Genomic DNA, 24,330 nt, shown 5'->3' with positions numbered 1-24,330 from the left:
TATTACTGTATCAACTGGAATAACTGACGGTATCCTCTGCTTTTGTTTCTAGATCGGAAAGCTGTGATTTCTCAAGGAATGCTGAAATGCCTTGGCTCCTCTCTGTTCCTTAAAACAAAATGGGGGATTGGCTACCGCTTGAGGTATCTGTAGTTCGAAAGCCTGTTTCACTGTGTGTGGTAAAGGCCACAGCCCAGCCCAGGGTTAGATGCTATTAAACCTAATGAAGTCAATATATTGCTGCTCACAGGGCCGGCCCAATATATTTTGGCACCTGAGGCAAACCACAAAATGGCATGCCCCCTCCCACCCAGGGAAGAACGGGTGAGTGAAGATCTACATCAGAACAAAGAAGGGTGGAATAAAGATCTACCCTGGGATCTGCTGCCTCTGTGTATCCTGCCGCCTGAGGCAGTAACCTCACCTTGCCTCATGGGTGGGCCGGCCCTGGCTGCTAATATTTCCTTTGGCTTTTTTGGAATATTAGAAAATGGATACATACTTATAGATTTTGTTATCAGTTGGATTAGGAAAATACAATTTCTCTTGTAAGTCGGCTTTCAGTATGTTATTATTCCTAATTATTTCTAAAAACAAGACTGAGGCTTGCTTTGTAAACAAAAAATGCTTATATTTTGTATTCCTCTCCCCCTTAGTATGCACATAGACAGGTACTGTAACACAGAAGGTACAGCATCTTTGATCAGACAACATATCCCTGGAGCCAGTTTGTTAAAGCAGACTGAAGAGCAGCTTGTTTATGCCTTACCTTTTAATGACATGGACAAATTTTCAGGTATAACTTAACTGTCTATTGAAATTTCTATTGAATCACATGGATGGCTTTTTAAAAATAAATTGCTGACATGGGAGGAATTGGTTCAGATTGGGACCCCAGTGCAGAGAAGCCTTAGCACTTTGCCCCACATTGTTGTCCCAGTCTGGATGACCCCCACTGCACCGAATTGCACTGGGGAGGAAAGTTCCCATTGGACTCTCTAGTTTGGCCTTTATTTCAGGCTATATAGTCTTTGACTTACGTCCTGTTATGTGGAACAAAGATACAGCAGATATTGTGGAAGAGGGCTGCTGACTCCCAACTCTTTCCCCCCAAAATAGCAGTTCTGGAAAGTAATAGGAAAGTTCCCTGCAAAAAAACCACCCCCCAAGGCTTCAAGCCTTAGACACATTTTTGTCCCTTACATGAATGCATTTCTGGACTACAACTCCCATCAGCCCCAGCCAGCTTAGTCCGTGATCAGGGATGATGGGAGTTGTAGTCCAGAAACATCTGGAGGGCCACAGATGTTGTGCACCCCTCCCTTAAACAATAGCGATAATAAAAGCCGTGTTGCTGTTGTGCTGATAACAACTTAAAGAAGTAAGAGAGCATCATTGCAAATAAATGTATTTCCAAGCATTAACTTAACTACTTCTTCTTACAGCACTGTTTGCTGATCTAGACACTCACTCTCATTTGGGTGTCATTTCTTATGGAGTAGCCATGACGACTTTGGAGGATGTGTTCCTTAAGCTGGAAGTCGAAGCTGAAATCGACCAAGCGGGTAAGAAGCAACTGCAGTGCTTTCTCTAGTTTTCTAAAATAAAACACCATTATTATTTAAATGTAGATCTACCTTTCCTCCCAAAGAAGCCCAGTGCAGCAAAGATGATCAGTATCGAGTTCATTAAGGTTGTATTTGCAACTGGTAATAGTGTATAAGATCCCATTCTCGTGATATATTTACAATGGGAGAGATCATTAAGACTGCAGTTCTAACCTTATTTATTGGAAAGCTGCGCTGAACTCATTGGGTCATTCTAATGCAAAGGCTAATATATCGCTCTAGAGTTGTTTTTGATTTTCAAGATTCTGGTTCCAACAACGCTGCCCTCCAAAAACAAATCGTTTTCTATTTCCTCCTTTTAAGTAATACCTCATCCCTCTGGGCACAGTCCTGGCACTTGGCACTGCCAAATTAATGCGAATCCCAGAGTATAGTGTGGCAAACTTAATTGTAGGGTGTTACTGACTACCATAGTATAAGTGTGGACCCAAGCTTTATAGAGCTGTGGTTTGATCAGAGGGGATCAATTCTAAATTGCCAACCTGTTCTACTCTTTCCCCCTTAGATTTCAGTGTATTTAACCCAGAGCAAGCTGAAGAGGAAATGGATGAGAAATCTGTTGATGAGTTAGAGCAGAGCCTACTACTGCTATCCGAGACGAAATCTTGTGCTGTGAGCAATAAGTCTCTTTGGAAAAAGCAGGTCTTTACCATGGCGAAAGTACACTTCCTTAACTTAAAACGAGAGGTTAAATCAGTGGCAGCGGTGTAAGTATTTCAGCTTCGCGTTCCGTAGAATTGTAGACCTGGGAGGGACCTCAAGGGCAGTCTACTTCAACCCCCTACAATGCAGGAGTCGCAGCTAAAGAATCCCTGACAGAAGGGCAAGGTCCAACTTTTGTTTAAAACCTCCCAATTTTTTCCCAGAGGGCGAAGCATGTGGCAAATGGAGCATCACGCCACTCCCACTTCTCTTTATATATGTTTACTTGATTAAATGTTGGGAAGCATTGGAAATGGTAAGGTAAAAGGACCCCTGACCACTAGGTCCAGTCGCAGACAACTCTGGGGTTGCAGCGCTCATCTCGCTTTACTGGCCGAGGGAGCCGGCGTTCGTCCGCAGACAGCTTCTGGGTCATGTGGCCGGCATGACTAAGCCGCTTCTGGCGAACCAGAGCAGCACACAGAAACCCCTTTTACCTTCCCACCGGAGCGGTACCTATTTATCTACTTGCATTTTGACGTGCTTTCGAACTGCTAGGCTGGCAGGAGCTGGGGCAGAGCAACGGGAGCTCACCCCATCGCAGGGATTCAAACCGCCGACCTTCTGATCAGCAAGCCCTAGGCTCTGTGGTTTAGACCACAGCGCCACCCGCGTCCCACTTGGAAATGGTGGGAGAACGGAAAACTTCTTGTTTACAAGTAGCATTCGTTCCACATGCTAAATATATATACATAACCTCTGGTTACGAACTTAATTCGTTCCAGAGGTCCTTTCCTAACCTGAAACCGTTCTTAACCTGAGGTACCACTTTAGCTAATGGGGCCTCCTGCTGCCGCTGTTCTCATCCTGAGGTAAAGTTCTTAACCTGAGGTACTACTTCTGGGTTAGCGGAGTCTGTAACCTGAAGTGTTTGTAACCCGAGGTACCACTGTAATAGGGATGGCACACCTTATTCATCCCGAGGGCTGCATCGCCAAACACAGCATTTTCCCAGGAGTTGTGCTTACACAGGCAGTTGATAGCTGCCTGTTGATAGGCTGTTGGGGGGGGGAGTCTTTAAGGGGTGGATATAAGAGGAAAACCAGGGACAGTGTGCTTGTGGGCTGTGTTAAGATGCTGGCCTGCTGGTAAGTGTCTGAGAATGTGGATGAAGGATATGATATTGTTCCTTTAGACATGCCTTGTGTCTGTGTTTTGATTGTTAAGTCGTTTCAGTGTTACAAACTCTATATATCTATTTTTCTATCTATCATGGGTTTTTCTAAAAAAAAAGAAAAGAAAAGACTTGAACACCACAAAAGTATCAAGTTAGGCTCTTCACTGATCTAGAGAAAAAGAATTCTTAAATAGACTTAAATATAAATTGGATCCGTTTTAATTATGCTTTTTCTTTCCTTTTTTCAGATTCTTGCTATTCGCAGTATTTCTTCTTATTCAGATTCTTATGTTCCTTATACACCATTCCTTCAAAAACGCAGTGATCCCTATCAAACTCTCCCCAGATTTATATTTTCTTAGGCCCAATGAAACTCATCACAAATACAAAACCAGTCTCCTCATTCAAAACTCTACAGGTAAGATGCATTTTATAATGTATTTCAATCACAATTTTAATACGTGCATCTTTATCATATTGTTTTATTTTCTTATTGTGAACTGCCTTGGAATTATTTTTTAATGAAAGGTGGTATGAAAATGATTTTTAAATAATTAAAAACATCCAAGTTATAAAATACAATTGATTGTGATGTACAGTATAAAAGAATAGTATGTGTTAGTTCAGGTTGAAGAGTGGCTGGTGTGTGGAGCATGGCTGGCAGGTGGCAAACTCAGCCCTCAAAAGCAGAAACAAATCTGGGCATTCACTCTCCTCCCAATTCATTTGCAAATTGGACTGACAGACATGTTTTGCACCAACAACCATTCTTCCCCCTGGTCCTGTTAGCTAAGAATCATGGGAGTTGTAGGCCAAAACATCTGGAGGGCTGCAGGTTGGGGATGCCTGGTTTAGGCAAAGCATCTCTTGCTGCTGTAATAGCTGCTGGTGGTGAGAAGGGGGTGTTATTTTTTGTTTGTTTTAAATGAAGATTTCTGCCATTATTCTCAAAGGTGAGCAGCCCCTTTAAATCTTGCTACTGGGTTTCTGGGGGTTTTCCTGTTGTTATTCTGTCTCTCACAGCTACAATAAACCTACCATTAAAATTATGGACTGGTCATTTCTTCGTCAGAGGGCAAACGGGCAAATTTAGCAGGGGATTAAATACTTTCTCCCCTCACTGTATATTCAACACAAAAAAACCAGCGACAATTTGTTGTTGACAAAGGACAGCTGGACATATAAAGGGCCCCGTTACCTTCAGTAGCTTCGGGCCTCATCAAATCTAAATCCAGCCTTGATACTTGCGTATCGTTCTCTTCATTGTCTTTAACTTAGGATCAAACATTGACGACATCCTCAGATCTCTTAGGAGCCAGAATATTCTGACAGAGATACTCAATGGCAGTGACTACGGATCAGCTGACTCCCATGGAACAGCATTGAATGGTAGTGATTACGTCTCATTTGCTCCACATAATGCAGGATTAAACGTGTTGCATGATGACAAGGTGAGAAGAAATACTGGTCCTCTTGGGATTAGAGACAGGAAGGCCTGCAGGGGGGAAAGCCATAAAAATGGGGGGGGCAGGGTTTTTTTCCGTTTTCTTCCAAATGGGAACAAACAGCTTTTGGGGGGGGGAATCCTGTCCCCCCTCCAATTTTCCCGGGTTTTTTTTTCCAGGCCTTCTCCCATCTCTGCTTGGGATATAGAGAGCTCAAGTAAACTGTTGCGCGTGTGGTTGCAATATGATGGAGTTAACTTGCTGGAAGCCAAGTAGGCTGGGTCACTGCCTGGATGGGTGAGAACCCCATGTACAGGGCCCTGAATTCTGGGATGGAAGAAATGTACTAAATATAAAGAAGCAATACTTTTAATGTTTATTTTTAGTGCATAAATGTTTATTAAATGTATGAGTCACCTATTAAAGTGACATTCAGAACATAAAAAACAGATCCCTCCCCCGGTTGTAAGCGATGGACGATTACTTCTAAGAAGTGGGAAAGAATCCTACAATAAGTCCCAAATTAGAGCCATTGCTTCTTGGAATAAACACAGGGGAGTAACATGGCTAATCGCTATTTTTGCAGTGTGATTTGACCACCAACAACCATGCAGTTGCATTATAACATTTATCAAGGTGGGACTTGTAATGTTGTGACATGTTTTGTAAAATCCTTTTAGAAGCACATGATAGATACTCTATAGTCTGAGGGCATCCTTGCACAGAGGTATTTGCAAGCCTGATGTCCCATAAGTAGTAGTATCTGAGTCTTCTCAACGCTTTGTGAAACTGTGTACTTTTGATTCTGGAAGCTAGTTTTTGCGTTATATTTTTTTTGCAGAACTACATGTTTACAGTGGCTTTTAACCGTACAATGGTACATTCTTTACCTGTTATGATGAATATCATTAGCAACTTGTACCTGCACAATTTAAACGTAACTGAAAGGATCCATGTCTGGAGTAACCCTTTCTTTCAAGTAAGTGAATGCAAAACCCAAAGACTAATAATTGTAACTTAAAGTGGTAAGGGAAATGTAGGTGTGTTTTTTTCTTGGGGATAAGCAATCCCCCTGTTTTGCTCCTTTATTCCATTATGGATCCACTGCACTCCAGTCTGGTCCTGTAGATGTATGCTCAGTGGCGGAGCTTCATGCTCCAGCATCGGGGGGCAGAGAGCAGGCGGGGGCAGGGCTAGCGTGTGTCCTGGGGGTGTGGCATGCCACCTGCAGGGGCATGGCGCCCAGCACAGGCGGGGGGGGCAGCCATAATGGCACCCCACTGGGATCGTGCTGCCGGGGGCAATGCATTCCCCCTGCAATCCTCTTCCTCCGCCAGTGTGTATGCTAAGAACTGGGAATGTCTACAACATTAATCCCACCCTCATATTTTTCTTGCTGCAGTTTCACCATTTATATTTATTTGAATTAAGCACACGCACACACACATATTTTCTTCTTCTTTGGCGATCACTTGTAGCCGAGTAAGATAGTCTTCCATAAACACGGTTTTAACAATGAGTCCATAAGTGACTGTGGAGGCCAATTCTGGATCCACACGTCCTTCCACAGTGGGGACATTGGTTTCCAGACGGGAGTTGATCACGGTGTGGATTTGCCAAGCGTGCCTCCTCTTAGCACGTTTCTCCCTTGCATCCTGAGTTCGAGTGTCATCAAAGCCCGTGACACCTTTGGTAAAGGCTGTTCTCCAACTGGAGCGCTCGCAGGCCAGTGTTTCCCAATTGTCAGTGATTATACTATATTTTTAAAGATTTGCTTTGAGACAGTCTTTAAACCTCTTTTGTTGACCTCCAGCATTACGCTTTCCATTTTTAAGTTTGGAATAGAGTAGTTGCTTTGGAAGACGATCATCAGGTATCCGCTCAACATGACCTTCTTCCAGTACACTGACATTAGTTTGCCTGTCTTCCCAAGTGATGTGTAAAATTTTTCGGAGACACTGTTGATGGAATCTTTCGAGGAGTTGGAGATGGTGTTTATAAGTGGTCCATGTTTCACAAGCATATCACACATGAGCACAGCCAACCAAACACAGCCAACCATCTAGCTGTGTACGTGTGGCCTACAAATGTTTGACAACCCTTCTGCTGTATACCTTTCCAGTCACTAGCAGACAGCAAAAACAGGGTGTTGATTGAGTCCATTTGTGGACACCCCCCCCTATGTCTGCAGACATAAAATTAATGTTCCAGGTGATTTTTTTTTCCTTCTTACACTGAAATCTTTTGACTTGCAGGAAATTACTGACACAGTTTTCACACTAGTTCTGTACTTTGAGGCTGTGTTACTAGGAGTCATTGTAACTGGGATGCCTCCGTATTTTGCCATGGAGAACGCAGAAAATCACAAGGTAATATATTTCAACCCCACAGTATTTAGAAAAGGAACATAAGTCTTATTTACTGGTTCCCCCAATCATCTGGCCAAACATGATATGATATGAATGAGTAGATAATCAGGCCATCTAGTTGTCCTCATGACCCACATTAATTGATCTCACTTTGTAGTGTACTAATCCATAATATACACAAACATATTATATGAGGACCAGCAAATAACAACCACTTTCTCCAAGATTGTTTTAGGATGGTACCATTCAGCTAATCAATACTAAACTAACACAGTGCAGCCTGAGAACATTTGTAGGGGCAAGTATTGAGAACACATTCCACCAACTCTGGTCACACCTATCCAGTGCTTTTTTTCTGGGGGGGGGGGGGTTGGAACGCAGGGGTAGGCATGCCCCTAAACATTTTGCGAATCTAAGTTTGGCCTCATTGAGGGGCAGTATTTCAATATGAGTAGGAAAATGAGAGTACGCCTAAACATTGTTTTAAAAGGGAAAAAAAAGCACTGCGCCTATTTCTTGGTCTGATTTAAAGTGCCTAAATGGTTTGGGGCCTCCACATGTTGGAATGTGATGCGAGAAAAATAAAAAATTACCGGAGGAATTTTTTTTAAAAAAACACAAATGAAAAATATCTTAGGCTGTGAAATGCCTGTCTGTCTAGTACTTTTCACACTGAATTTTGCAGAAACTTTTGTGTCATCAGAAAAAATAACCGTGTATGTTAGCTGCAGCAAAATTACTTTTTTGCTAAAACACAGCTAACACATCATCTATTAATGAAAGGTTGGAGAAACTTTGGGAGTTTGCTGCTAGGGCCAAATTAACTCATTACTTCACATTTAGGCAACAGGAAGGTATGATAGCTTCATAATAAGATTGAATAGTTTTATTGAATATAGCAAAATTAAATGATTGTGGCCACATGTAATAATAAATCAGTTTGTAATGCAATTCAGAACAGATACAAATAGTTTTCAATATAAATCAGTAGTTTTTCAGTTCTTCAGCAGGACAGTACCCTCTCTTTGTTGGTAGAGCCAGTGTGGGGTAATGTTTAGAGTGTCGGACTAGGACCTGGGAGACCAGGGTTCAAATTCCCACTTGGGCGTGAAACTCAGTGAGTGACCTTGGGCCAGTCATTGCCTTTCAGCCTAACCTACCTCATAGAGTTGTTGTGAGGATTAAGGAAGGAGGAGGGAGAACCATGTACGCGACCTTGAATTCCTTGGGTTTGGGGAAGGTGGGATAGAAATGCAATAAATAAATATTTGATAATGATGATAATAAACAGTATGAATAAATTAGTAGTATGCGATTTATAATATCGCAATTAATTATAGTTTTAAAATTAAAAGATGCTGCACGAAGTAAGTATATGCCCATATGTGTTTTTTTAAAAATGGTTTGGAACCAGCTAACTGAAGACCCCTTGTACCTGCCTAGGCTTTATGACCAGTCACTGAGGTCCTGGTCTCAGCAATAAGAGATGTTAGGTTAACAGATTACCAGGGACAGAGCCTTTTCAGAAGTCATTGGCATTTGTAGACCAGGGATTAAATCTCCTTCTCTAACCATATAAAATCCACACGCTGCTCTGGAGGATTTTTATTTATCTTACACGGGCTTCCCTCTCTCTCCGACACTGATGTATCTGTCTTTCCTTCTTTGAGCTGATCTCTACTTACTATATAGCTTTGTTACTAAATAAGACTATTCTTATTTGATCTGTGTTCATTCATCTCTTATTGGTGTTTTGGCTGCTGTACTTCAGTCCAGGAAGTTCTGGGCTTGCCGGAGGCATCTTGTTGGTGAGAACAGAATGCTAGACTTGATGGGCATCCAACAGGGTTTTTCTTACATTCTTACATTTCTGTGATGTGCATGAGCCGTTCAGCTCTGTTCATCCCAGTCCAAAACTGCTGAAGAGCAGAAATCTGGTTAGGCTAATCTGGTTAGGCTTGGTGCCATTTTCCATGTTTGACATGTATTTTAATGTGTTTTGCAGATCAAAGTCTACACTCAACTTAAGATCTCAGGTCTTTATCCATCTGCATACTGGTGTGGACAGGCGCTAGTTGACATTCCTTTATTTTATATTATTCTCCTCCTCATGATGGGTAGCTTATTTGTATTTCACCATGGAGTTTATTTTTTCCCTGAAAAGTTTATTGCTGTGGTAAGTTTTGCTTAATTTCAAATAAATTTCCTGTATTTTACTCATTCTTTGTTGTTGTTGTTGTTAATATATTTGGGTTATTAACCCACTTCTCAAAGGTGGAGACAAGATTAAAAATACCTAAATCTTAATTCCTACTAAAATAGAAAACAATGATACCACTTAGCCCCTCATACTGGTTTCACTATGGCAGTGAAAATCCAGCACAGATGCAAACATCTGAGCGCTTCCCAAACATTCAGTTTTTGTACTGTCTTGGTATGCAGGTGCTGTAAACATAAGAATTATTTCCATCTCTTTAAAGTTTTTTTTCTGGCTCATGGCTTTTAAGGATTTGTATGCCAGTTCCAATTCAACATGGCAAAGTATGTCTGAAAATGGCAGTAGAGATACAACAGTGCAGCTGTGAATTTGCTTTCTAGTAGCTACTCCCATTAGGGTATGGGCTGCTGCTTTCTTCATGCAGATTCATGGGCAATTTTGAGCAAAGCGCATATTTTTACTGATAAAAAGCAAGAACATCATCAGTGTATGCCAGCATGGTGTAGTGGTTAAGAGCGGTGGACTCGTAATCTGGTGAATCGGGTTCGCGTCTCCGCTCCTCCACATGCAGCTGCTGGGTGACCTTGGGCTAGTCACACTTCTCTGAAGTCTCTTAGCCTCACTCACCTCTTACAGAGTGTTTGTTGTGGGGGAGGAAGGGAAAGGAGATGGTTGGCCGCTTTGAGACTCCTCAAGGGGAGTAAAAGGCAGGGTATCAAGTCCAAACTCTGATTCTTCTTCTTCTCCCTCCCCTGTTTCCCTTATCAAGCGGCCATAGTACAAATGTGACCAGCCATTTTCGGTAAAAAGTGGTCTGTGTTTTCCTTTATCACATGGACCCAAAATCCTTCCCTCCTTCTGAAGTCTCCATGTGCAGGCTATAATCCTGAGTAGCCTGCAAGACCAGTCCTGGACAGGAGCAGGGATATTGGCTTAAGGTCTGTGAGGGAAACACGAACAAAATAACAGAAGGGGGAACTTAAAGGACATCACTGAGCCCTGTAGGGATTCCCTGCTCAGGGGTTTAGGGGAGCAGGGATTCCCTCAGTTTCTTAACTGCTGTTACCTATTTCCACCTCGGAACATGTTTTAATTAACACTAATAACTTTCCTTTCCTTACAGATTTTTTGCCTCATTGGCTACGTACCATCAGTAGTTCTGTTCAATTATGTTGTCTCCTTCACCTTTAAAACGATTCAAAACACCAAAGAATTTTGGTCATTCATTTTTTCAGTGGTAAGTTTAATGGTTGTGTTGAAGTTGCCTTTCCTGCTTACTTTGCAATAAGTATTGTATCAGTTACATCCCCCCCCCCAGTAATTTGGATGTGGCCCAGTCCTGCAAGCACACAAACCCTGTTTAGGTGTTTGGCAGCCTTGGCTACCAAATGCAAGATAGGACTACCAAGAATACATGGGGCGGCCCTGTCCTCTGGATGGTGACACTGGCCATGCCTTCCCTCCCCAACCTCATAGGTATGCACACACGGTTCCCTCCATGAGAACCGGAAGCCGGTTGTTGAAAGTCCAAGTCTTTATTTTAATTTCTTTTCCCTTTCAGGCAGCCTTGGTTTGTTCTGTTGTCATCGAAATAGCGTTTTTTATGGTGTACTACACAACAGCGGCCGTCCTTCACACCTGTTTTTCTGTCTTCATTCCAATCTATCCCCTTATTGGGTGCCTCATTTCTTTTATAAAGGTAAGTTTTCAAGGAACTGAAGTAAGGATATGTTCTGCTTGTGGTGTGTCCTAGGGGAGGGAATATATTAAACTGCAATGTGAGTGCAGGATAAAGACATATCCAATAGTATTATGTGGGTTAGCTCCTTCCTCTGATACCCACTACAAAATAAGGGTAGACCTTTTTCAAAGAGCATCATGGAGGTTGCCTGGGCAAGAGGAACAGGCGAACTAATATCAGTGTACTGGAAGAAGCAGAGATCACCAGTGTTGAAGCAATGATTCTTCAACATCAACTTTGTTGGACTGGTCATGTTGTGCGGATGCCTGATGATCTTCCAAAGCAACTACTCTATTCCGAACTTGAAAATAGAAAGCGTAATGCTGGTGGTCAACAAAAGAGGTTTAAAGTCTGTCTCAAGGCAAATCTTTAAAAATATAGTATAAACACTGAGAACTGGGAAACACTGGCCTGCGAGCACTCCAGTTGGAGAACAGCCTTTACCAAAGGTGCTGTGGGCTTTGATGACACTCGAACTCGGAACGCAAGGGAGAAATGTGCTAAGAGGAAGGCACGCTTGGCAAATCCACACCGTGATCAACTCCTGCCCGGAAACCAATGTCCTCACTTCGGAAGGACATGTTGATCCAGAATTGGCCTCATTGTTAAAGCCATGTTTATGGAAGACAATCTTACTCAGCTATGAGTGACCGCTGAAGAAGAAGAAGAAGAATCGTGCATTTTAGTCACAGGCAATTATGGGAGCTCCCTTTTACTGTGTCATTTTTAAGCATCATGAAAACATTGATAATATTTATCCTTGAAATATTCTTGTTATATTTAAAAAGGAGGGGAAGCATTTAAACAGCATGGTTACAATCCAGAAGAGACATCCCATTGGAATAAACTGGTATTTTTAGTTTATGGTATCTTTAATAGTGGTATTAACTGTATTGATTCACTGTAATTCAGAAGAAAAGTTGTATCACTCTTTGGGAAAGCATGCAGATTTTCTGAATTGCAGTGTTAAAATTAAAATTGGCATCATCTGCAAAATACATTGAAAAGAGTTGTATGAATAACTATTTGTTATCTTGTTAGATAGCCCGGAAACTTGATAACAAGATGGAAAGGAATTCAGAAAGATTACTGGTTTCAGTAGTAGCGGTAAGCATGCTGTTTTTCTTTTGTTATTTGGGGATCGGCTATTTGGTTACATTTTGGAGAGTATTTATTGTTACTGTTTATCATTTGTGCAAACCCATCATATTATTGTGTGCTTAACTTTTTTGTTTATTTGTTTACATGCAGTATTCTAACATCAAGTAGTATAGTTTCACCTTTTCAATCAGAGGGCATGTGGTATTTGTTCCTGACAATCCTGGAAGTCAGTGTACTTTGCCCATAGATGACTTGCGTTTTTGTAAGATCCTGGTTGAACTATTGCAATGCTTTATAAAGTGGGATTTCTTGAAAAAGCATTCAGAAATTTGGACTAGTGTAGACTGTGGCAGATTATTGACTGGAATTCACCACAGGGAACATATTACCAGAATGCTGAATGATTTTCTTAAGACTTCCATTCAGTTTCCGGGTACCATTCAAAGTGTTAGTTTTAACTTTCAGTGGCGAGTCTAGAACTTTAAATGGCCAACTTGTCTTATGTGAGAGTTCTATAATTTAAGAGCTTCATCTGAGGCCCTACTTTCAGTGCTTCTGTCTTTGGAACTTAGGCAAGTGCCTGCAGAAGAGAATTGGCACCCCAATTATGTAGTTTCTTTTCTACACTGCAGTCGAACACATTGTTATCTTTTAAAGTCCTGTGTGTCTATCCTGATTGCCCATGCTTTACTAGAGCTCTTGATATTTATTATCTGGTCTTTACTTAGTTTCTTAATTGTCCGGTTTTAATTCTATGAGAAATATTTTTTTTTACATAAATAATTTAATCTACAGGTGGGTCCAGAAAGTGCAATGACAGAGTGAAAGATGCTCCATCAGAATAATTTTACTTTTATGGTGTTTTCCTAAGTACTCCTAGCATTTTCCATGCCTATAAAACTGAATGAAAAAGGCAAATCGCCCAGAATATTTATGCCACATTCTATATCGCCTTACTATCATTCAGATTGATACTATTTAAAAGTAGGAGGTTGTATCCAACCAAGTTCTACTAAGAGCAGATCTGTTAAAATGAATGTACCCAGGTTATTCATGTCCAGCAATTTCAAGGGGTCTCTTCTGAGTAAGACATCCCAGCGAATTATTCCACTTATGAACTTGTCTTCAGACTTGGAGAAAGGGAGAGAAGAACTTCACGAGAGTGGTTGGTAGCAACAAAACCAAAAACTTCACTCCTCCATTCTTCATGAAAATGTGACCAACTGAACCACCTTTTCAAATAACAATTAGGATGCTATCCTTCATTCTGGGCAGTGTAATTCAGAAAGATTATTTCACGCTTAAGGCTGCTGCTTGAAAAATCAATCCGAGGGTTCAGAGGTCTCACCTGAGGTCTCATACTTAGGAATGATTGGACCTTTGTTGATGCAAGAGGCCTTGTTTCCAGTGCCAACATAAGAACAGCCATTTTGCCTGACCCTGTCACCACTGTGGCATGTAAGTGCTGCTCAAAACGGTATTTAGAAGGGACACAGGGTGAGACAAACCTACTTATTTCTTAAATAAAACAATAGTATTTGTTTTATTGATCTTTGATCAAAACATTTGAAGGTCACCTTTTAGAACCTGGTCCTTTTAGGCTGCTTAAACAAATCAGCCTACAGATGGATACAGAAAAAAATGAAACCATGGAGTGTAACACTCTCCCTCAGTCTATAATTTTAGGTGGTGTACCCACCATGTCTTCAAAGGGCATTTGAAACACATTCTTTCCCTCACAGAATTTTGGGCATTGTAGTTTACTGCTCACAGAGTTATGATTCCCAGCTACCTTTAACAAACCACAGTGCCTGGAATTCGGGGCGGGGGGGGGGGGCGGGGATGTGCTTCAAATGTGCTTTATATGTTTAGTGTGTACCACAGTTTCACATTACACTGTAGAACGGGAGGAGTGTTAATAAATGTTCAGATCCTGAAGTTCAGTTGAAACCCAGAAGAAGACATGTAAGAATACCGTGGGAGACCTCATATCAGGAAATATATCTAGTTGTTTTGGACATGAGCTCCAGCCAGCATAACCAATAGTCAGGGATGAAATGAATTGTAGTATAAAACAAGCATTCTGTGAATGATGAAGAAAATCAGAAACCTCTTTCATGAGGGGGAAACGTTCAAGAAATTAAGAGAACAGATTTCAGCAGATTACAATTAGGAAGTCTGTGATTTCCAGATTGAACATTTTTTTAAAATAGAACTTAAAAAAAAAAATCACCACAGAGCCTGCAACCTTATCATAAAGGTTTGCACTAAATGTGTCTGCCTGCCAGTGCCATAGTCTCATAACCATACACAATACCATGGATTATAAATATAGGAGTACAGCAATTGGCATGCCCCATTCTATAAATTTATGTTTACGTTTCAGTAAACTTGCAGTTACAAATACAAATCAGCACAGGACCAAAGCTGTTTCAATTAATATACTTTTTTCCTTTCTTCAATTTAGCCTTATTTGCAATGTGTAATTTGGCTCTTCCTTCTACGATATCTTGAGGTGAAGTGTGGAGGCAAATCGTTGAGAGAAGACCCATTTTTCAGGTTGGTTTGTCTTTGAAGTAGCAGTATTCAGAACAGTGTGCACCAACCAAAAGAATCAGCACAGATAGATGCAGAGGCTGAGATCCAAACCTGATTTCAGGATGATATTATTAGTTGTATTCGTATTAGTATTATTTGCACTTATTAGCCACTCTTCTTACAAAATACAGTGGTACCTCAGGTTACATATGCTTCAGGTTACAAACTCCGCTAACCTAGAAATAGTACCTCGGGTTAAGAACTTTGCTTCAGGATGAGAAGAGAAATTGTGCTCCGGCGGCGCGGTGGCAGCAGGAGGCCCCATTAGCTAAAGTGGTGCTTCAGGTTAAGAACAGTTTCAGGTTAAGAACGCACCTCCGGAACAAATTAAGTACTTAACCTGAGGTACCACTGTAGTTCAAAGATTAAAATCAATATAAAACCAAAGCAGAAAAAAACCCATTCATATGTATTAAAAGCCCTTTCATTTCACCACTCATTGGATGCTGAACACAAGGTTTGAGTTCATGTGAGGAGAGGCGGTCCTTAAAGTATTGAGCCACATAAGGCTGGAAGCTTGATAGGCCCAAAACCAGTACTTTGAATTGAGCCCAGAAGCTAATTGGTAGCCAGTGTCATCATGCCGGAATTTTTATATGCTTGGACTGACTTGCTCCCATTCAGCTCCCAGCTGCAGTTTCGGAACTGTCTTCAAGGGCATCCCCCTCCCTATATAATGCATTGCAGTAACCTAACCTAGAGGTTACCAACGTAAACAACAGAATTTAGACTGTCCCAGTCCCAGTCAAGATAGGGGCACAGCTGGGCCAGCGGTCAAAGCAGATAGATAGCCCTTGGTGCCACTGAGGCCCCTTGAGCTTCAAGCAACAGTAATGGTTGCCAGAAGCTATGTAGCTGCTCCTTCAGGGGGAGTGTAACCCCCATCCAGAGAAGACCACATCCTCTTCATCTGGTCTAACATTTAACCCTAGCAGTCATGTCTGGATTAGGTTCCAGTTTATTGACTCTCATCCAGTCCATTACAGAGGTAAGATGTCAGTGCAGCACATTCACTGCTATGCTTGCAGATGTAAAGGAGTAGGGCTGGGTGTCACCAGCGTATTGCTCACGGTGTACTGCAAAACTCCTGGTGACCCCACTCAGTGGTTTCATGTTGGTGTTAAGCAGCACGGGGGATAAAACTGAACCTTGCAGAACCCCACACCGAAGGCTCCATGGAGCTGGACAGTTGACTCCCCAAGCACCATCCTTGGCTGTTGCTCCTCTTCAAGCCAGTAGTAGATGAATCACAGAATCTCAGCACTTGGGGACCCTCTTCTGTTGCTTACTGCCAGTTCTGCCGCAGTGATGCATCGGATAGGGACATACCAGCAGGGTTGCATGTATGGAACTTTCCATATTATGGACTGGCCTGTTGAGCTGATGGCATTACAGTGGTACCTCCGGTTGCAGACAGGATCTGTTCCGGAGGTCCGGCCGGATCCCGAGGCTTTCACAACCGGAGGACCGCTTCTGCACATGCGCGCGCAGCAAAACCCAGTAAAATACTTCCGGGTTTGCCGCTTTCGTGTCCCGAAGTTTACGTAAACAGAGGCACTACTGTATTTCTGTTAGTGCTATGTATCCAGAGGTCCCATGAGCAGAGTTTAACATATTTTCCTACCTTCAGAACTCCCGTGAAAGTGAAGCCCTGGAAGTTCCCAGATGTGCCACATAATGAAGATGAGGATGAAGATGTTATGGCTGAGAGGTTGAGGGTTAAGGAGATGACAACCTGCCAGAGCTGTGAGGAGGTAAGTCTTTCCCTTCAGTGAAAAATCACACTCCCTAGTTTGCACCCAATGATGTGCTAAGATTTAGGGAAGCTGGAAGTCTTTCTCCTGGCCGCACAGGAAGAAGACGGGTGAGTGAGGAGTAGATGAGCCTGAGGCTTCTGCTTAACCTCAGGCTCACATGTTTGTGCCTTAGGCTCGTGTGTTCCTGCACATCACATTTAACCAAGGTTTGCTAATCCTCACTTCAGTGAGCTAATTCACCCCGATATTGTTTTCTGCTGATTTCAGTGATGGTGATGTAAAGAACAGAAATTAAATTAGACACAGCACCGGGGGGGGATGGAGCTCAGTGCTCGGATGGATTATTTTTAATTTTTTTTTTTGCATTATATAATCTCATCATCTTTTGTTTTATTAGAAACCAGCAGTTTTGGTCAGTAATTTGCATAAAGAGTACGGTGAAAAGAAAGATTTTCTTCTTGGAAGGAAAATAAAGAAAGTGGCAACAAACCATGTCTCTCTTTGCGTAAAAAAAGGTTTGAGTTAAATTGTTTACTACGGAATCAATACTCTTTTTTAGAAAATACAACACACCCTCTTGTGAGGCACAACTGCAGGTGCTCTCTCTTTTTATTTCAGGGGAAATTCTGGGACTGTTGGGCCCCAATGGAGCTGGGAAGAGCACACTCATTAATATATTGGTGGGAGAAGTCGAACCAACTTCAGGCCAGGTATTTAAATGCAACCTAACCTGTCTGCTCACTCTTCCTCTTTTTTTTGTTAGATCATATATTAATTTTCCAATAAAAGACATCCAATTAAAATATCAAATCATAATCCAATAAAAATAAAAAACTAAAATAAAAGAGGTCGGATTATCTTCCGAATTGTAATTTTTAATTTTACGACTTTCCATAGTCTGAACCTAAAAGCATATCCAAATCTCAGTCCTGCCTCTCGTCGATATTTCCATATTTCCACATCTCGATTTTATCTCTCCATGCTCACTCTTCCTTCTGAGTTTTATTGTGTTCACCATTACAGTTCTCTTTTAATTAAAAGAAGAAGAAGAAGAAGTTTCATAGCTCAGGCAGTGGTCCCTCTTTCTAGATTGAAGAAACTTATATTTCATACAGAAACTACCTACAGTTTACGGCTTGATTTCAGAATGAATTGTCCATGCAGCACTCTGCTCACGCTGCACCCTGCATTGAGTCGCTTAAGAGCAGTAGCTCCAACGCCAGTCTTCCTTCTGCCACAACAGCAGTGTGGCTCACTAGGAAGCGTGATCTGACACACTGGCCAGCCAGAACAAAAAGCGTACAGAAAGAGAGAGAGAGAGAGATTGTGGTGGGCTGACAGAGAAAGAAGGGGGATTGTCAGAGAGCATGGGGTGTGTGAAGTGTCCCTTTTCTTCAGGAGCTCAGTGTGCTGGTACAGCTGTTGGTTTTCATTTGCGCTGAAAAGGGCCATACAAAACTGAACAAAACAGCGTTACGAGTTACAAACAGACTCACGCTCATCTTGATTCTGGCAGCATTCCAGTAGAAACTAAAGATAGGAAAAACGGGTTCCCCTCACACATATAACACTTTATAAAGTCAGAAATAGGCTCGTAGGAGGGTTGGAACTTGCCCAGCTTCCATAGGATTATCATGTATCAGTAAGATGAAAACTCTTCAGATAGTATTTCTTGCCATTATTTTAATTTAGCTCTTCCTATCGTTCAGTATTTCCTTGCAAACTTTATGTAGGAATTTTAAAACCATAGACTGTGTAGTTTAATTTTATGTACGCCATGTTGGAATGCTAATTATTAATTGGTATAGAAATGTTTTATATAAATACATTAACAATAATAATGACAACAACAAGGTGAAAATGTTAACTAAGGATTGGTATATCCACAGGTGCTGATGGGAGATTATTCCTTAGGTGAAAATAATGAGGATAGTTCCATGAGATTTGTGGGATACTGTCCTCAGACAAACCCACTCTGGCCTGATATTACATTGCAGGAGCATTTTGAAATTTATGGTGCTATCAAAGGAATGAATGAAAGCGACATGAATGAAGTCATAAAAAGGTAAATATTTTATTTTGAACACTTGTTGTACAGTAGTCTATTCCCCCCCCCCCATCCTTGGGTATGGGTATCTTACTTAATTGCAAAGTATAAAAGCTTTAATTGATTGTGATCAAATTGTACTTGTAAAACTTAGCATGTCCCTTTAAATTGCAGCTTTCAAGTATTAAAGTGGTACATACAATATTTAACAGAGGTGTTTCCTTTACACTTGACAAATGGCTCAAAAGGGAGATAAACCCAGAAAGAAATAAGATTTAGAAACCTCAGAGTGGTGTAGCAAATACATACCAGGAACTGCTCTAAGTTTTAAGATACTGGACAGTTCACAGGGGTGGCAGGGGAAAAGGATTCTCTGAGAGCTGCTAAATCCATCTTCCATGCCCTTCTTCCTTTATTGGACAGTTTTCACCAGGTACTGTTTGTTTTACTACTTTTGTCCAGGTAAATCACATAAATCTCATTAGCACATTGAAAAAGATATAATGAGCGTATAATGAATTTATTGATGTTCTCTCATGTAGGCTTTTTAGAATGCTTAATACTGTAGTGACACCCCTTTCTAGACTACAAAAATGTTGGCCATGTGGTTTTCTGCAGCGTTTCCAGTGCACTTGACTTCAAGGAACATCTTCAGAAAAGGACAAAGAAACTTGGAGCAGGAATCAAACGGAAGGTATTTTATCGCTTTAAAACGTTGCATTTCTAATTCATGCTACATGAAATAAACAGGCATTTGACTGTAGGAGCAGCCCCTGTTCAAACTGATGTAAGCAAGCCGTCCTCTGCCTTGATTTTTCTCAAACTCCATTCTCTGCCTACCTCTTCCCCAACAACAATAAAATCTCACCTTGCAAGAAGTGGACATGGTAGCAAGTGGAGGAGAGCTCAATTAAGAATGAAAAATGCCTGTCTCCCTAGGTGATCATCCATCAGATGGGTAGATACTGACATCTATTGTCCAAAGGCAGAAAATGCAGAATTGAGGAAGTAGTTTGCCTCTCAGTGTACAAAACCTCCTGTCCATTTGTGAGATTTTCATGTCATAGTGCCTCTTTCCCCCTCCCTCAGCCCATTCAGTCACAGTACAGTGGTACCTTGGTTCTCAGACTTAATCTGCTCTGGAAGTCCGTTCCAAAACCAAACCGTTCCAAAACCAAGGCATGCTTTCCCATAGAAAGTAATGCAAAACGAATTAATCTGTTCCAGACTTTTAAAAACAACCTCTAAAACAGCAATTTAACATGAATTTTACTATCTAATGAGACCATTGATCCATAAAATGAAAGCAATAATCAATGTACTGTACTATAAAATCAATAAGACAGTATTATAGATGATAAAACGAAAATTTATTTTTTCTTCCCTGCACTGATGATAGTCATTGTTTGGATGGGAGGCTTTTATCCATTTCCGCAGTCACACAATCAGTCAATCAATCAATCAGTCGGTAGCTGAACTGGGTTCCACACAGTCACAAAAACAAATAAACTGAAAAAGCCTCAAAAACAAAAATGCAAAATAACTAGCAAAAACAAAAGCACCAGACTTAATCTGTTCTGGAAGTCCATTTGACTTCCGAAATGTTTGAAAACCAAGGCACAGCTCCTGATTGGTGCAGGCGCCCTGGAAACAATAGCCGACAACAGCATTGGGCGTTTGGCTTCCAAAAATCGTTCAAAAACCGGAACGCTTCTGGGTTTTCGGAGTTTGTGAACCAAAGCGTTTGAGAACCAAGGTAGCACTGTAGTGGTCGTTTGCTTTTTAGTTAACCTTCCTTCCATCTTCCTTTCTGTGAGTGGTGTGTCAGTTCCTGGCAATTTATGCTGGGTTTCTTCGTGGCGTGGTTGCCTATTTAGTCTCCAGCATTTGCAATTCCACATGCACAGCAAAGTTTTTCTCCCTTGCCAGCTCCCCCCCCCCCAAAGTAAGCCTTTTTTCCCTGAGACTCTTTTCTCTTACTTTTCAATGTCACTTGATTCCTCCTTTAAATAAACAAACAAACCCAATCTGTCTTTCTTCTTCTACTCCCTCCCAATGGCAGGCTGAATGGGTTCCCCTGGCAGTTGTTGGAGCCCTCCTCTACCTACCACCTACTTCAGACTCTCCCACCCCCCACACTTTGGAGAAAGATAGAGAGCAGTAGATAGGAAGATTGCCATTGCACCTTGAATGCTTGGATATCCCCTTTGAGGGTTTCCAAGTGTTTGCACACTTAGAGGATTAAAGTCAATGTAGTTTCAGTGTGTGCACATGTTTTCTTCATCTGTAGAGTACATGGCCATCAAATTAATCTTTCTTTCCTACTTTCTTATTTTAGCTATGTTTTGCCTTAAGTATGCTTGGTAACCCTCGTATTACTCTACTAGATGAGCCGTCTACTGGTATGGACCCCAAAGCAAAGCAACATATGTGGTGAGTAACACCAAACAACATGGAGAATGTGTTTTAGAATGGAGCATCACAGCTTTTTATTTAGAATTACATCTCACCCCTTACTTCATCACTTTCAATGCAGCTAGCAAAACCTGGAATAATCATCTGAAAAATCAGCACGGTGAACAAACATTGACAGCAGGAACATAATATAGTTGCAACACAAAATAACACTGATTCTATTATTATTATTATTATTATTATTATTATTATTACTGCTGCCTCCCCCACCCCCCCGAATGCGCAGGGTAATTTTGGACAAAGGAAAATGGACAAAGTAGGTGGCAGGTATCTTAGGGAACCTCAGCTACCTCTGCCACCTCAGAATCATCAGAAAGTTGAGAAATAGAGATATTGTGCTAACCACGGTAAACTCCAATCTCTTAAGAACCTTCCTGCTGATTATCAAGAACTTTCAACTCCGCAGTACCAGAAAAGGGAGTTTTGTGCCATTTTTTCCACATACTCCAATGAAAGGATTTATCAGAGTATTGTGTAAATTGTAACCTATGGCCAGTGCGCGGGACCTACCTGTCATCCCTGGAGAATGGGCACAAAAATACTTGGATATGGAGATACAATTGAGATGTGTGAGAGATTCGTATTTCATTGCGTCTCCAGCTCATGGAAAGTCCAGCAGATGACTTTATGTCGATTATATGCTACTCCATAGAGAAATACTAAAAAAGTGAAGCATTTGCAGGTTAGCCACTCCACTTTTCCACTATTTATTACATCTGACAGGAAAGCAATTCGTGCAGCTTTTAAAAGTAAAGAGAGAGCAGCCATTCTGACAACTCACTATATGGAAGAAGCAGAGGCTGTTTGTGATCGTGTCGCAATCCTGGTGTCTGGAAAATTAAGGTACCTCCTCTGCATCTTTGGGATATCTTGAATAAAAGCATCTTGGGCTTTTGCATTAAAATATCATGAAAGGTTTTGACATTACGTTCTCCTTTGTCTGCCTGCCTGCCCCGCCCAAAGATGCATTGGTACAGTTCAACATCTCAAGAGTAAATTTGGCAGAGGATATTTCTTAGAAATGAAACTGAGACATGTGCCGCTTACAGAGAAGAAGGAATATCTTCAGAGGGAGATTCTGCGCATCTTTCCAAATGGAAGTTACCAGGAAAGGTAAAAAACCAAATCATATAAGAGTTCTGGGTATTAAACTAAACAAAAAGAAGCTTGATTTCCCCCAACACCCCAAAGTGCACAACATGAGGAGGGGGGATGAAAAGTGAGGATTCATTGGTCAGCTGGCAACACACCTGTCAACAGTGACACAGAACTTAGTCCACAGGTTGGTCACAACAAATGCCTAACTTCCAGCTGATCAGCTCTACAGCAGGTAGAGTGGGAACTTCTTTCCTCTGGTCTTGAGTCATAAATTGGGCGCTGATGCAGGTTTAGGCCCGTATTTTCTTCCCTGTCCTCCTACTTACATTTGGACACTCATTATTGCAAATATTGCTTGTTACTGTAAATACAGTTATGTGTTTGTTATAGACCCAAAGTAGACTGTGGTTGATGGGGCTGGCAGAAACGTTTGCTTTGGTCCCTGACAGGCAGCTAAGATCTGCTTGTTTTGTTTTGTTTTCTCTTTGCAAATCACTTTGATTGGAACTTTTCTTTGTAGGACCCTCAACTGGCTGTATTACAAATAAGTTGATAGAACAGATGAAAGCTGCAGTCTGATCCAAAATGACAGCCTGTTCAGACATATTACGACATTGTACGCTTAATTCCAGTAACATTACTTAAGCCACGGGTGGTTTTCATTTCTGCTTAGTTGTTGCTGAATGCGCTGATGCCTGTTTTATCTTTGTTGCAGTTTTGAATCTATTTTGGCTTACAAAATCCCAAAGGAAGATGTCCACTCACTTGCATTATCGTTTTCTAAACTGGAGGAAGGTGAAGTAATAATTTACTAAGTAGAACCTCCATCTGATTCTCAATTTTCTATCCAAACCACCTGTTAACCTGAATTCATCTTAACCTGAATTCATCTTGTCAATCGCCACCCCCATCATCACATCTCTCAGAATCACAATTCTCTCTGTAAATAATATATTCCCTTATCCAAACCCCTGGCCAGTGGGTATGTTGCCTTCCTGATTTGCCTTCCTGAGACACATTGAAGTCTGTTAACTTTTAGAGCATTTAAAGAGGTACAGGATTTCCTCTTGATGCATTAACTTGTTGTCTCCTCACAGCCATACACTATGCTTGACTAGTGCTTGCATCCTTAAACATTAAAGTCTCCTGGAAGCTCCTAATGTGCAGAAGAGGTACCTTGATTCTCAAACTTAATCCATTCCGGGAGTCTGTTAGACTCCCGAAACCGTTTGAAAACCGGAACACTTACTTCCGGGTTTGCAGTGTTTGAGAGCCAATTTGTTCGACAACTAAGCTGTTCAAGAACCAAGGTACCACTGTACACTGTACTGCAATACACACAGTGGCTTTCCTGATCACTGGAATCCTAGGGAACAGCAGGGTACATATACCCGATGTGTCTGTATATGCGGGAGCGAGAAACTGCTAAGAGCTTTAGGATGTGCACATCTTAATGCTTATGACCTTCAGATTGATCAGTGTTTTCTATTTTTACTGATGTTGAGAGACAGGTTTCATTTTAAAATGCATGTTGATGTAAAGTAATTTTTGATGTATAATTGATTACTGTTGAGGAGTAAGGAATTCCTTCTATCACTTTTAACAGCAAAACATGCGTTTGATGTTGAAGAGTACAGCTTCTCTCAAGCAACACTTGAACAGGTAATTTAAACAGACTTTTTCAAAAATATAATGCAATGCGCCACAGAACATAGTTTCATGGTTTTCAAATTTGTATTTGGTAAAATCAATTGTTTGCTTGTGTAAGCTAGCTATATTTACAGAAAACATGGTCACAGAAAACATTCACACCTCTCATATCTGGCCATGATTTTATTATAGCTTTCCAAGTTCACAAAAGTTTTGTAAATTAACATGACACATAATTTTTGGAGCAAACCATGGCTTAGCACAAATGTGCAAATGTTTGGGTTCTGGGAGCAAATATTGTTGCCGCAACACTCCTGCTTCTTCTCTACTAACTAAAGCTAAGTCATTCTTTGGCTTGGTGATACATCTAAACACGGACTTGTG

At 41.2% G+C, this 24,330-nt stretch overlaps 1 protein-coding gene across 5 annotated transcripts in view; it reads left to right on the top strand.

Annotated features, from left to right (window-relative positions):
• ABCA5 (ATP binding cassette subfamily A member 5) overlaps positions 1 to 24,330 on the top strand; it is a 53,437-nt gene that overhangs the window by 25,583 nt on the left and 3,524 nt on the right. For all 5 annotated transcript variants that reach the window (XM_079965338.1, XM_079965336.1, XM_079965339.1 and 2 more), the window contains 23 exons: positions 53 to 143; positions 657 to 796; positions 1,446 to 1,565; positions 2,134 to 2,335; positions 3,696 to 3,865; positions 4,726 to 4,898; positions 5,734 to 5,871; positions 7,148 to 7,261; positions 9,267 to 9,437; positions 10,603 to 10,716; positions 11,041 to 11,178; positions 12,262 to 12,327; positions 14,789 to 14,880; positions 16,550 to 16,673; positions 17,074 to 17,191; positions 17,295 to 17,386; positions 18,566 to 18,741; positions 19,342 to 19,417; positions 21,062 to 21,156; positions 21,922 to 22,041; positions 22,162 to 22,311; positions 23,012 to 23,091; positions 23,903 to 23,958. In XM_079965338.1, coding sequence (XP_079821464.1) covers positions 53 to 143; positions 657 to 796; positions 1,446 to 1,565; positions 2,134 to 2,335; positions 3,696 to 3,865; positions 4,726 to 4,898; positions 5,734 to 5,871; positions 7,148 to 7,261; positions 9,267 to 9,437; positions 10,603 to 10,716; positions 11,041 to 11,178; positions 12,262 to 12,327; positions 14,789 to 14,880; positions 16,550 to 16,673; positions 17,074 to 17,191; positions 17,295 to 17,386; positions 18,566 to 18,741; positions 19,342 to 19,417; positions 21,062 to 21,156; positions 21,922 to 22,041; positions 22,162 to 22,311; positions 23,012 to 23,091; positions 23,903 to 23,958 — 2,816 coding nt within the window. The remainder of the gene's footprint in view (positions 1 to 52; positions 144 to 656; positions 797 to 1,445; positions 1,566 to 2,133; positions 2,336 to 3,695; positions 3,866 to 4,725; positions 4,899 to 5,733; positions 5,872 to 7,147; positions 7,262 to 9,266; positions 9,438 to 10,602; positions 10,717 to 11,040; positions 11,179 to 12,261; positions 12,328 to 14,788; positions 14,881 to 16,549; positions 16,674 to 17,073; positions 17,192 to 17,294; positions 17,387 to 18,565; positions 18,742 to 19,341; positions 19,418 to 21,061; positions 21,157 to 21,921; positions 22,042 to 22,161; positions 22,312 to 23,011; positions 23,092 to 23,902; positions 23,959 to 24,330) is intronic.

Source organism: Podarcis cretensis, assembly GCF_951804945.1.
Source record: "Podarcis cretensis genome assembly, chromosome: 2".
Taxonomy (NCBI): domain Eukaryota; kingdom Metazoa; phylum Chordata; class Lepidosauria; order Squamata; family Lacertidae; genus Podarcis; species Podarcis cretensis.
The sequence above is the reverse complement of the archived record's forward strand: the minus strand, read 5'-3'. Positions and strand labels throughout refer to the sequence as shown.